At 33.9% G+C, this 12,489-nt stretch overlaps 1 protein-coding gene and 1 long non-coding RNA gene across 22 annotated transcripts; one reads left to right on the top strand and one right to left on the bottom strand.

Moving 5' to 3' along the window:
• Positions 1-24: 24 nt before the first annotated feature.
• Positions 25-12,433, top strand: LOC126917879 (serine-arginine protein 55). 20 transcript variants are annotated; one of them, XM_050725274.1, is made up of 12 exons: positions 25-186; positions 2,430-2,556; positions 3,273-3,343; positions 4,958-5,053; positions 5,667-5,690; positions 5,841-5,897; positions 6,101-6,170; positions 10,386-10,459; positions 10,535-10,723; positions 11,095-11,220; positions 11,565-11,627; positions 11,690-12,433. In XM_050725274.1, the coding sequence occupies exons 2-12, from the start codon at positions 2,431-2,433 to the stop codon at positions 11,841-11,843; spliced, it is 1,050 nt and encodes a 349-aa protein (XP_050581231.1). In that variant the 5' UTR covers positions 25-186; position 2,430; the 3' UTR covers positions 11,844-12,433. The 20 variants fall into 20 exon arrangements, with proteins under 20 accessions (XP_050581231.1, XP_050581223.1, XP_050581221.1 ...); XM_050725266.1 differs by having other exon boundaries at positions 11,505-11,627; positions 11,702-12,433; XM_050725264.1 differs by having other exon boundaries at positions 11,505-11,627.
• Positions 7,304-8,246, bottom strand: LOC126917880 (uncharacterized). 2 transcript variants are annotated; one of them, XR_007711109.1, is made up of 2 exons: positions 7,971-8,246; positions 7,304-7,939 (listed from the first exon to the last, which is right to left on the bottom strand). It is a non-coding gene; the product is annotated as an uncharacterized LOC126917880 (long non-coding RNA). The 2 variants fall into 2 exon arrangements; XR_007711110.1 differs by having other exon boundaries at positions 7,304-7,936.
• Positions 12,434-12,489: the final 56 nt, after the last annotated feature.

The raw sequence follows: 12,489 nt of genomic DNA, 5'->3' as shown, positions 1-12,489 counted from the left end.
CGTCTGCTATCGAGGCTTGGCAAGCCAGCGACTTTGTTTCCCACTATGTGAGCCCCGTTCTGTTTCCGTTATTGCAGCGAGACATTTTACTTCAGACGCCGATCATTACTTGTAGTAATTTGAGTGGTGCCGTATCGTGAAAGCAGATTTCGGCAAACAAACCAACTTATTTTTACGTATATTCAGGTAAATTTGTAAACATATATTTCCTTATGATACTAAATATGCATTTAAAAAGTGATTTGTTTTCAAATATTTTATTTTACGGATGGAACGGCCGCGTTTCATGATAAGTACCCTCGACATATCACATCATGATGGTTTAACGATAATTCATCGATAATACAAATTTTCCAATTGCATTTCTCATAATTAAAAAAATTCATTTATTGTATTATTTGTTTATTTTTGAATTGTATGTTAATGACGTGGCAGAAGCACTCCGAATGCTACGTCATATGGATGCTCGCTCACAAGACCTTCTAGAATTAATTACAATGGATATGCGCACGTCGCAATTAATCGTTTTCCTTAGATAGCTATTATATATATAGTCTAGATATTATGTATATTGTTCCATAAATTCCATCTTAGCGTTATCGTTATCGTTAATTCGCACATCATACTGATAATTTTCGAGAGGTTTCCACAACTAAAAAAATAATGTTTCGCAATAGATATAATTATTTTATATAATCGTAACATGTTTTTATAAATACAGTTATCACATTTTTATCCGCATATAATCGTGTAAATTACGTAGCAGAAAAGGAGGACGATAAGCAATCACACGACCGCCATTTTATGAAACGAGTGCCCACTAAAAACATGGTTTGTCGCTGGAGTTTGAAATATATATTACACTTTTTATATTAAGTCACATTTACTTTATTTATTTAAACATGAATCAAAAAGCAAGTTAAAATTTGGACAAAAGGAAAAAGATTGTAGAGCTCTTTTAATCTTAGAAAGAAGTTGTGGTAGACGAAGGAGGGAAAATAATTCGACCCGTGTATATATGTATTGATACGTTGTCGTAAAGTACAGTCAAAATCTCGCAATAAAAGTAGAAAACTATCTTTTTAACACCACGAATGAGTATACTCTATAAGCTTATATCGTAGCTTAAAAGTCAGTGCTCAGATGGTAAATGTTTATGCAGCATATTGAAAATTAAGTTTCATAAATCGAAAATTGTTTTACATATTTGCCATACCTAATTGTTTGTTTACAACATCAGACGAGTTCGGTACGTATAGTAAAATTTTCCGCTTTGCGTTGTTTCTCCTATTCAGAATAATTAACTGTAAATACCGAACACGGCTTATGTTCATACTTCCTTAATATTTGTGTAAACTTTTTGGCTGAGTAAGCATGAAGATGAATACCGTAGTAATATTAAATCATATTTTATCTCAATGAGCAAATTATTAAAACACTTTTTATTTAGTTATACATAGACAAAGAATGTTTTATGTTATCCACAAGTGCATGAGATGTGCTTAATATAGTTGTAAATATTCAGTCTTTTTTTTTGCTTGAACATAAATAATAAACTTAATATTCAGTAAGTTGTCATTTTTAGATTGTTATATATCACTTAGTGTTGTTAAATTCATTAGATTATGCAACTATAGATATTAATGCTTCTCAGAATTTTTTTTTAACATGCAATAAATCATATGGCTTCAAATCATATATTTGTTACATATTTGTATATAATTTATAGCATGTAACCCAATGTGAATTATATTTATACTCAAGTTATATATAAACATGAGTATTGAAGTATAATTTTTGCTTTATTTATTAATGAATTTTTATTTGTATATTAACTTAATATACGTGTGAAGTTTTACGTGTTTTGTTAAGAAATATAACTTTTATTTCTGTAATTAAAAACGACCCTGTGTGATTGTTATAAAAGAATGTATGCTGAAGTACTATATTTATCGACTACATGGAATGTTAGGTTTGGAAGCAAATTTCATAGTTTTGTATTACAATAGCACCTCTATATTGCACTTGTGACCTATTGCCGTCAATTTAATAGGCACAAATTTAACTGGTAAAGCTTTCTTTGACATAAATTTTTAAAGTTTCGACAGAAGTATAAAGTAAAGTCACCAATGTCAATTTTATTAAGTTGCATTGCCATTCTCAGCCAGAATATTGGAAATTAACGTAACAGTTCTTATGTTGTCATGTGACTAAATGGCAGGTTCTTAAAGTAGCCTGTTATGTATGGTGTTTTTATATTTTCCTTTAAGAATGAGCACCCGAGTATTCGTTGGCGGATTAACATACCGGGTGAGAGAGCGCGACCTTGAGAAGTTCTTCCGGAAATATGGTAGAATCAAGGAGGTCGCTATGAAGAATGGATTTGCCTTTGTGGTAAGTCTAATGTGGTTCAATTGTTTTTTTTACAGTATGGTAGGGACAAGGGTCTATGTCGGTGGGCTTCCATACGGCACCAGGGAAAGAGACCTTGAGAGATTTTTCAGAGGCTACGGTCGATTCCGTGATGTCCTCATCAAGAACGGTTACGGCTTTGTTGTAAGTACCTAAATCAAATTTTATACACATACCCAACACTTTACTCTACTCAATTTGGTCTTGTTATTTAGTAATAGAAAGTGTAGAAACCGTTTCTACACTTTTTTGTTGCTTCATAGAAAAATTGTGAATTATTTTATTATTTCATTTGTGACCAACATGTGTAGAGGGTAAAGTGTTTTACTTGAAAAATAACTTGAACTCGTGAGTTGATCTGACCTACCTTGAGCCCTGAACACATTGGTACTGTGGCTGCTTAATGGAACTGTGTGCTGGTTTTCATCGATTAATCTACAAAATGTTTGTAAGTTACGTATTATCAAAGGGGAATCGTGTTACTTATATCAAATATTTAATTGCTATTTACTTTTGTGACAAAATATCAATTATAAAATTAAAGGCCGTAAAATTACAAAATTAAACAATTCCTTAAAAATTTTTCATTACTAAATCAAAATTATTTAAATTATTAAATTATTAATTGAATCTTCTCCCTGTATAGATTATTACTCCACTTTGTTAGTATGCACTGGTGGAATATTTCTGAATATTAATAACCGCAGGTTCATATATGTGTGTTACACACTAGCTGTACTTTATGAATTAATAAGGTGTATTGAATAACATGAATAATACAATATAATACTGCATGTAAAAATTGGAACTGACAAGTTTCCCCTTTATTGTGATTTGTAATAAATCTATTTTGTTTACAGGAGTTTGACGACTATAGGGATGCAGATGATGCAGTCTATGAGCTCAATGGAAAGGAGCTTCTAGGAGAAAGGTAATATATATTACATATTTGTTATACATATTTTATACATAAAAATATATTAAAAGTATGAAGAATGGTGTAGGTAGCATGTTTTGCATGATTAGTTTGTTCACTATTAAGTTTTGTTTTATACATTCACATCTATGTATTAAAACTTGTAATTTTCAATTGCACAGTTTGCAAAATATTATGATTATTGGAAATTACAAGAGTTCATTTCTTTTTTATATTACAATTTTTTAAATTACTGATAATCTCTGCCATTTACTTATTATTATATTCTAAACATATATTAAAAATGTAACATTAACCTGTTTGATTATAATATTAAAAACTTTGATTTAATGGACATATATCATTTAAGCATTTTTTTTTTTTGAAAGATTTGGAGATGAAAATAAGTTTGTTAATGTTATGTAAAATAGGTAGGATTATACATGAGAAGCAATAGCATTGATATTTATTTTACTTTAATAACCTTTTATGTATTATTGGATAATAGTTTCGTTCTAGAAGTTTCCTAGTTATTTGCGATTAGAGGCATAGTAGAATTCTTGGCTATAAGGGAAAAGAGTTGAATATTAAATATCTTTGTATGTAAAAAAAGTCGATATTATTTTTGGGAATAAAGCATTTGCAAATTGAAAATCGTAAATAATTGCGCTTTTAAAGTCTTATTTTACTTTTGTTTATGTTCAAATTTTTAGATATTTTTAATGTTTTTTAAAGTATTTTGAATTCTATCTTATTAACATAATAATCTGCTGTTGCTTCTGTATAATTGCAACATATATAAAAAATTTTTTTTTGGTTATTATCTTTAAGTTTAACAAAACGGCGTCTGTCCTCCAAATTATTGATTGGGTTTGTTCTGCAATAAAAGTGCATCTTACTTAAATAGCCGATATGACTTGCCGCCATTTTGAACTACTTCCATCAATTCCCCGATATATGTGTTAAAGAGACTATATTGATATACTTTATAACGAATGCCTCAGAATTTTACATAATGTATATTGCTTCTTTGACAAAAATTGTTTAACAAACAAAATGAGAGAAAAATACAAATATGTATCTTCCGTAATGCGTTTTCATAATTCTCTGGTGATCATGAACAATTTTTTTGTCTAATTCCTCGAAGCGGTAAAAGAACGGAGCTAAGAGAGGTGTAAAAGAAAAGAATGAATACAAAGTGATCCCAGTTAATTATGAGAAAGCCTTGAGCAATTTTATACGAATGTATAACTTAGATTAATGAATAAGTTGCGAATTATAAGTGGACAGCAACTAGAAAAATTAGAGAGGGGATGAAGAGACAAATACGATGATGAGGGGACAGCGCCTCAATGGCTGGACTTTGTAGATAAAGAACGAGGCGGATGATATTTGAACGGATTTCGAGAGCAGGCTGAGGAATGGAAAAGAAAATGGAAAGAAGGATGGAGGGAAGGAAGCAGCTTTAGAGTAAGAATTAGTCGAGGACTTAGGCGGGGTTTTGTTGGGTGTGTTTCAGAGTGGCGGTGGAGATAGCACGGGGTGTTTCAGGGAGGCGAGGCGACCGTGGCTACGGACGCTCACGCTCCTGGAGAGACAAGTAAGCATATCCAATGTGTCTTGTTACAGAATTACTGTAGAGAGGGCCAGGGGGACACCTAGGGGTAGTGACCAGTGGCGCTATGGTGACTCCCGTGGTGGTTATGGGGACTCGAGGCGATCTGCGTAAGACACGCTATCCTTTTTTTTATTTTATCAGAGCGATCATTATCCCCTCCTCCCCTGCAGGCAATTAAATTAAGATATGCAAAATCTTGAATAAATTTTTTCGAGTTAACTTCAATACTTTTTTTTTATATTTGAATAACGTAAAAGAAAATGTTCTCTTTGAATGTATATTCAATTCAATTGTATGTAATAAAAAATGATTTTACATATCGCCCGTACAGGGAAGAACGTAACCTTGGATATGATAAGCTCTAAAATAGAAAGAGAGAGAGAGAGAGAGAGAAAGAGTATGAAAGAGAGTGTGAAAGAGAACGAAAGAGAACGAGTGAATGTTGTAAAGCTTGCCAATTTGCATACGATGAAAGTTCGTCTAGGCACCGGCGAATTCTAATTAGTTTGAATTGGTTGTCTTGGATTTGACTGCTCTCCCGAGTACGTCGAATTAATGGAAGTCTTAAAAAAACTCTCACTAGCTGAGAAATCTAACACAATAGTATATTATAATGCCTAGTGAATACCCTCCCAGACATTATGTTTATTACTGGTAGATGAGAGAGGTGGATCGATGTAATTGGCGACTAATAGATGTGTGGTATTGTGTTTGTTACAGCCGAGACGATATGCGGCACGACAGGTACGCTATTGCTGCATTTTGAGTAGATTTGATTCGATTGGAACAGGTGATTGATTGTGTGCCTGAGCAATGAGTGCAGATCTGTAGTTATTTGCTGAAGGTTTAACCAACAATCCGTTATTTCTGTTCACATGACATCCCTTTTTGCAGAGATAGTGTGAACAGAAACACGAGGACTGCATCTAGCTACAAGCAATCATTGCCCAGGTACATACATCCAATGTTACGCTCTAACGATACATCTTATAATTTATTCTTCTAAATAATTACAATATTGAATATTACAAATCAAGTTTTACGTTTCCATTCTTAGAGTTTCGCTATTGTTACGTATAAAGTCAGGTCCAAGACAAACCTGCTTCTATTGAAATAATACAAAGTAGATAATATCCGTACTTTTCCCTTTGTAGATACGGACCACCAACACGCACCGAATACCGGCTCACTGTGGAGAATCTCTCGAGTCGCGTTAGCTGGCAGGTAAGTAATATCTGTACCCTTGGCTTCGCACTTACAATACGTCCGATAGCTTTTTCGTGAGTTTGATTGCTACTCGAGGTTTCCAGAATGATTACGATATGCGAATATTCTATCGAAAATGTGCGCGGGTAACCGATCCCTATATATTTTCTCGCTAGCGTCGTTGGATCGTTCCGCATTTCGTGTTTTCCCCGAGTTGAACCAAACTTACACGCGCGGCATTTTTAGCATTAATGTTTTTATTCGATTTTTCTTTCGTCATTTTTAAGTTCGTTTATGCATATCTGAAACTCTAATCCGAGTTTACAAAAAAAGATGTACATTTTGATCAAGTAAGTCTATGGCATATTTTCGAAACAAAATTTTTTATCCTAATTACTTTCGCTCGGTGGTGAGCAGAAGTGAAAATGTACGGAAAAAGAGAAAGTACCAGACGAAAGGTGCAGAAACATAGAGGGATGAATATGGAAAATACACGACCCCCATGATATTAAAAAGAACGGGCATGTGAATCACTTGAATATCACGTATAACGTGTGTTGCACATTGATTCCTGAGTAAACGTAAAAATGACACTGAGAAATCGGATCGTGCTACTTTGTGCGTACTATTTGGAAGAAGAGGTGTGTACGTTTTGAAGACGTCGAGCAAATGAACAGTGGAGAGGAAGACACGAGATAGACCAATCGGAAGGGCAATCTTGGGAAAACAATGGGAAATGCGAACTATGTGGGAAATACCAGGACGCACTCCATTTCTAGAAATCTCTGATCTTTAAAAAAGAGATGTATATACGTATACATCTGTGTACACAAAACTCTAAATATCCATGCCAACGAATTAAAAAAAAGAGACAGAAATAGAGATCCTTTGTGTGCATGTGGACCAAGTCTTACTTGATCAATATACATTGCATATATATATATAAACATATATATCCTCTAATCGTACTTTTCGGATGATTGGTTGTCTTTTGATGAAAAAAAGTATACTTATCTATGAATTTCTCTCGCTCAATCAATTCTTCGACGTTCCTTTTTCAATTTATTATTTCATTTACGTTCGGCCAACAGTTGAGAAAAACAATAAAATTGATGTTCTTTCCGAAGAGCCATGTCCTCTTCGCCGAGGAGGGGCGACCGGTAGGGCCAATAGACTGATGATGTGCGATGATAAAGATGACGATGCACGCGATGGGCCCGCCTTAAGGTCAAGTGGCACCAGGTTGGTTTCTGAGGTGTCCCGGGTGAGAGAGATAGCCGTGTGGCACTGGGTACACCTACTACCTACCACCTTCTACTACTTGCGCAGTGATACGTGGTGAAACCCAGTGATGAGATAGGTTCTTACGTATCTGCGATCTTCTCATCGTGATCGCTGGGAGAGAAAAACGTCGTCTGCCTTCTACGATCATCAATGACTCTGACCTGTATCTTTGCCTGGATGTGTTACAACAACAATCACCACTATTTTACTCTCTCAATATATTTCCATACTTCCCTCCCATCATTACCATTGTTACCATATATTCTCTTTCTATTATATCCTTTATGAAATATTTCGTCATCATCATCACCACTCTTTGATCCTTCTGCATTACATTTATACTCTTGACATCTTATTACTCAACTTTATTATTGACCCTTTATATTACTCTTCATAATGAACAACCCACAATGTAACTTTACCACTACTGTTACTACTACTACCACCACCACTATCTACTACTACTACTACTACTACTACTACTACTACTACTACTACTACTACTACTACTACTACTACTACTACTACTACTACTTATTACTATTACTACTATCACTACTACTACTACTACTACTACTACTACTACTATCACTATCACATTTGTTACTACACCACGACTGTTACTGCTACTGGTACGTCACCAACCTAGCCATCTAGTAAGTCAGGCAGCGGCCACCCATGAGGGCATACACGGGCCGAAACCCGAACCATCCGCGACTACGCCACACAGATCCGTTCGACCCAACCAAGCGCCGTTGTGTCTGGCCTTTCTCTCTGTCCGTAAGCAAGGTGGTGCCTGGGCCCAAGGTAAATGCGTCACCTTAACCGAGTGTACTCTTTAGATATATACATTATATCTATTATATATCTTATATACACTTACACACTTTTGTAACTTGTTCTCTTATTTATTGATATCTTTTTAAGATATATATTATATATCTATTAACTGTGCACCATAGTTCAGGTGTTTTATATGTGTGTATATATATATACACATCCTCTATATCAATATAGATCTCTACTGAGAATGTTCAGCGAGCTTGGAGCCGTGCACACGCAATAAAAAAACCAATACCGGAAATAGGGAATCAGCTTAACAAATTACCTCTATGATATATATTAGATATATATCATATATATATATATTTATATATATATATGACATATATTATATATATATATATATATATTAAGTGTGCTCGAAATTAGGCATCCATTCGTTTAATAACGATATATGTAGTAGTTGGTTTATTTTTCTGTACTTTGTGTATATATTCGTTGGTCATTATAAATCATGATTTTTTAATAATTCAGCGTTTACGTTTTTCATGAAACGGACGCTTTTTACGTGTCTTTTGAATGAGAACAAAAAGAACAACTTTTCTTTATGCAAGGCAATTTATTTCTTTTCGTAAAATTCAGTTTCCTTCTCTCTTTTGGGTTTGTGTATAAAACATACAAAGGAGACATTTCAGTCATCAAGCGTCGTTGCAGATTATCCATTAAAGGAAAACAATTTGATGTATTGACATGATTCCTATTGTTACGCTTTACTGTGCACACAGGATACAAGAACAATATTTAGGATTTTTTAACGCATCGGATAAGAATTTGTTTTGAAAAACTGACCTATCATGCATGATTCCGAAGAAACATCAAGATTGAAAGACAAGAGTTACCTACACGCACGCACCTAACAAGAGAGAGAAAGAGAGAGTCCACGACATTAAGCCGTACCTGGTTCCCACAAATACAAGAAACAGTCTCAACCATGAACGTATACAGTGGATACCAAATAGAGATTTTTTCCTCGTTATGGACGATGAATCATGAAGAACAGATAAGAACCATCCACTCACATCATTAAATCATAGAAGACATAATAGGAAAAGAATATTACATCAAGAGGAATGTACAGTTTCCAAAAGGGAGATTCTCGATGAATATCATAGCAAATAAATGATTTCTCTTCTACGTTGGTTATTTTTAAAGGAAAATAATTGGAAAATGTTCTTACTTTCAGCATCGGTCCAATTTCTTTGGATTTTTCGAATTCCATTTTCCAGTTATGGTGTGATAGAAAATATAAAAGTATATGTTCCTCATTCCGTATACTCGAATTACATTTATTTTTGTCATCTTTGAAATACAGGTTTTGCAATGTGGGAGACATTCTAAAAGAAACCGAATATTTTTTCAACATATTCTGAACCATATTCGTCTTTCATCGTTCACTGTTTGATTTCACAGGCAACTGTCTTCTCTCTGCCTTATGCAGTTCCATCTTTTCAACGATCCATATAGTTTTTGGTCGAACCCTACGGTTTACGATTTCTTTCCGATTTAAATAGATGATAGAAAAATTGACTTTTTAGAAACTTCTTTGTATGCAGCATGATTTTAGTGGAGTTTTATTGTGAGCTGCTCTGCAGAAATTATATATTCGATGATATATTCGTTTGAGTAAAAAAAATAGTATTTTCGTTAATTATTGAAAGATGCCTTTCACTGTATGTATTATTTTTCTGCAGGGTGGAGGTTTTCTATAAAACAAATGACTATACTTGTTTTAAAGATTGAATTGCATAAAAAGAAAGGTTGCATCAACCGCAGATACTAAATTCGAGCACATGCTTTCAACATATATTCTCCACACTGAAGATTATGGACAGACAGGAGATATAACATGGTTTTTTTCAATAAGGATAGAGTTTTTGGTATATACTTCAGGACAAGGAGGATTGCTATATTTAATACGTGATAGGAGAAATATAGTGGACAAAAGTGCACAGGACACATTTTAACTTACGCGTAATCTTTAGTATAGGAACACAAAACTTAGTCTTATTCATACGTGAATATTAACCGTATCTCATTATAATTTAATGTAAGACACATTTTTTTATCATTGTAATATACTAATTCATCTTCTTGTGTGATGCTCAGGATTTGAAGGATTATATGAGACAAGCTGGCGAAGTGACATATGCAGATGCACACAAACAGCGCAGAAATGAAGGGTAAGTTACATTTTCATTTACAATTATTTCATTATATTGATGTAGTTTAATTAATGGCATAATTTAATGTTACAGGGTTGTAGAGTTTGCAACGTATTCTGACTTGAAGAACGCCATCGATAAATTGGACGATACAGAACTAAATGGACGTAGAATCAGACTTATCGAAGATAAAAGACGTGGTCGTCGCTCAAGATCCTCAAGTTCGAGATCAAGATCACGGTCACGATCTCGATCTCGTCGCCGATCCCGCTCCCGCTCAAGGTATTATCGTCGTTCTCGATCCCGATCAAGGTACTGTCGGGGGGCGGCAATGTCTCCATCATTTTTTACTTTAATACTAACCATACCTGTAGCATACTACTATACATACTACTAGCATACTAGTTTCTAATTTTGATTACTTCGAAATTTACTGCATACTTCATGCTTAAATTTTCAAATTATTTTACACTTTTTAATGTCTAATCATATGTTAGATATGTTCAGTTTTCGCGTATAATGCAAGAACATTCATCTAGAATGACTTAAAACAATTGCAACTAATATGATGACAATTATTGAAGTAACTAGATCAATTTTGTGTATAGTATATTTTAAACATATTGCAATGATATATATTTTAATTGTATCAGGAGTCGTCGCAGTTCTCGCAGTCGTAGCCGCCGCAGCAGCCGTTCCAAATCAAGGGCACATACTAAATCTAAATCAAAGTCCAAATCCAAATCTCCCGAACGTAGCCGAACCCGATCTAAATCCAAGTGAGTATTTGTTCTTCTATATTTGTGTTATATCACTTCTAATTTTGTGATGTAAAATTTATTTGCTTTGTTTCTTGCGCAATTATCAATAATCAAATGTTGTGTAAATATCTCCTACGTTTCACATGTATTTCACTTTCATTCTTTGGCATTGTGTTTGGGCTGATTTTTTTTTAAGAAACCTCTTACGGCATTTTTCATATTTATACGAAAGAGAAAAACAGTTTTTTATACTTTTAATTATATTCCCCTGCATCCTCTTCATTTGAACTATAATTTTGCAGATCAAGAGACCGCTCAAAGTCGAAATCTAAGTCAAAGTCCAAATCCAGATCTCGTTCTAGGTCCAAGGCTGAGAGGTCAAAGTCCAGGTCGCAGTCCAAATCCAAAGCCAAGTCTCCCTCGAAGTGAGTTCAATTGATATAATTAGCGCAAGAAAAGCAAATCTGTTGTCATTTTTTTAATCTAGCTCTTCTTCCAGAGATAGATCTAGTCGCGAAAGATCAAGAGGTGACAGATCGAGATCTCGATCAGGCAGCAAACATAGCAAAAGCCGTAGCCGTTCTCGATCACCAATGAATGGCGACAAATCACCAGAAAGTAATAAGCAGAAAGCTGATTAAAGAAAACGTGAAACAAGAAAAGGAGGAACTTTTATTGTGAAAGAAAAATATCTGGGAGAAGGAATTTTGTCCTCTTTGTTTTCAATTTTTGTCTACGATTAAATGCATTCAAGAAGCCAATTTTTCATGCCTTTGTTTTTAAGAAATCGTCGTTTTTTTTTGGTGACATTATTACTACTACTTGTAATTAACATATATCTCGTTTTAAAGATAAAATTTGAGACTTGTAAGATGTGAAACAGCGACACAAAAAAGAATTAATTATAGTTAACAATCGGCTTAAGTATAATTAAATGATTGTACATGATTTACTTAATTGAACCAAACTGTACATTGGTTAAACATAATTTTAATTGTACACTTGTCATCTTTGGAAAAACACCACACGCATTTAGAGAATTAAGATTTCTTCATACGTACCTTAAACGGATTCTACACATTTTTTGATGTATCGCCGTGTATCAAGGAATTCCCTGTAATGGCTTTTTGTATATATTCCTAACGATCACATTACTTCACAAGACAACAAATGTGATGTGTATTAAAATTAGTGGTAAGTGGTCTTATTATCAATAAAATTTCACGCTATATTCTTTTTTTTCACTACTTATTGTTTTGACCTTTTTTGTATATTGTTAAGGAGTTT

The sequence above is a fragment of the Bombus affinis genome, chromosome 6 (assembly GCF_024516045.1).
Source record: "Bombus affinis isolate iyBomAffi1 chromosome 6, iyBomAffi1.2, whole genome shotgun sequence".
Taxonomy (NCBI): Eukaryota; Metazoa; Arthropoda; class Insecta; order Hymenoptera; family Apidae; genus Bombus; species Bombus affinis.
The sequence above is the reverse complement of the archived record's forward strand: the minus strand, read 5'-3'. Positions and strand labels throughout refer to the sequence as shown.

Coding starts and splice junctions, on each gene's coding strand:
- LOC126917879 (XM_050725256.1), top strand. CDS start 2,431: ATGGTAGGGACAAGGGTCTATGTCGGTGGGCTTCCATACGGCACCAGG. Junction 5,898..6,100: donor TACAAGCAATCATTGCCCAG/GTACATACATCC, acceptor TTCCCTTTGTAG/ATACGGACCACCAACACGCA. Junction 6,171..10,385: donor CGAGTCGCGTTAGCTGGCAG/GTAAGTAATATC, acceptor TGTGATGCTCAG/GATTTGAAGGATTATATGAG.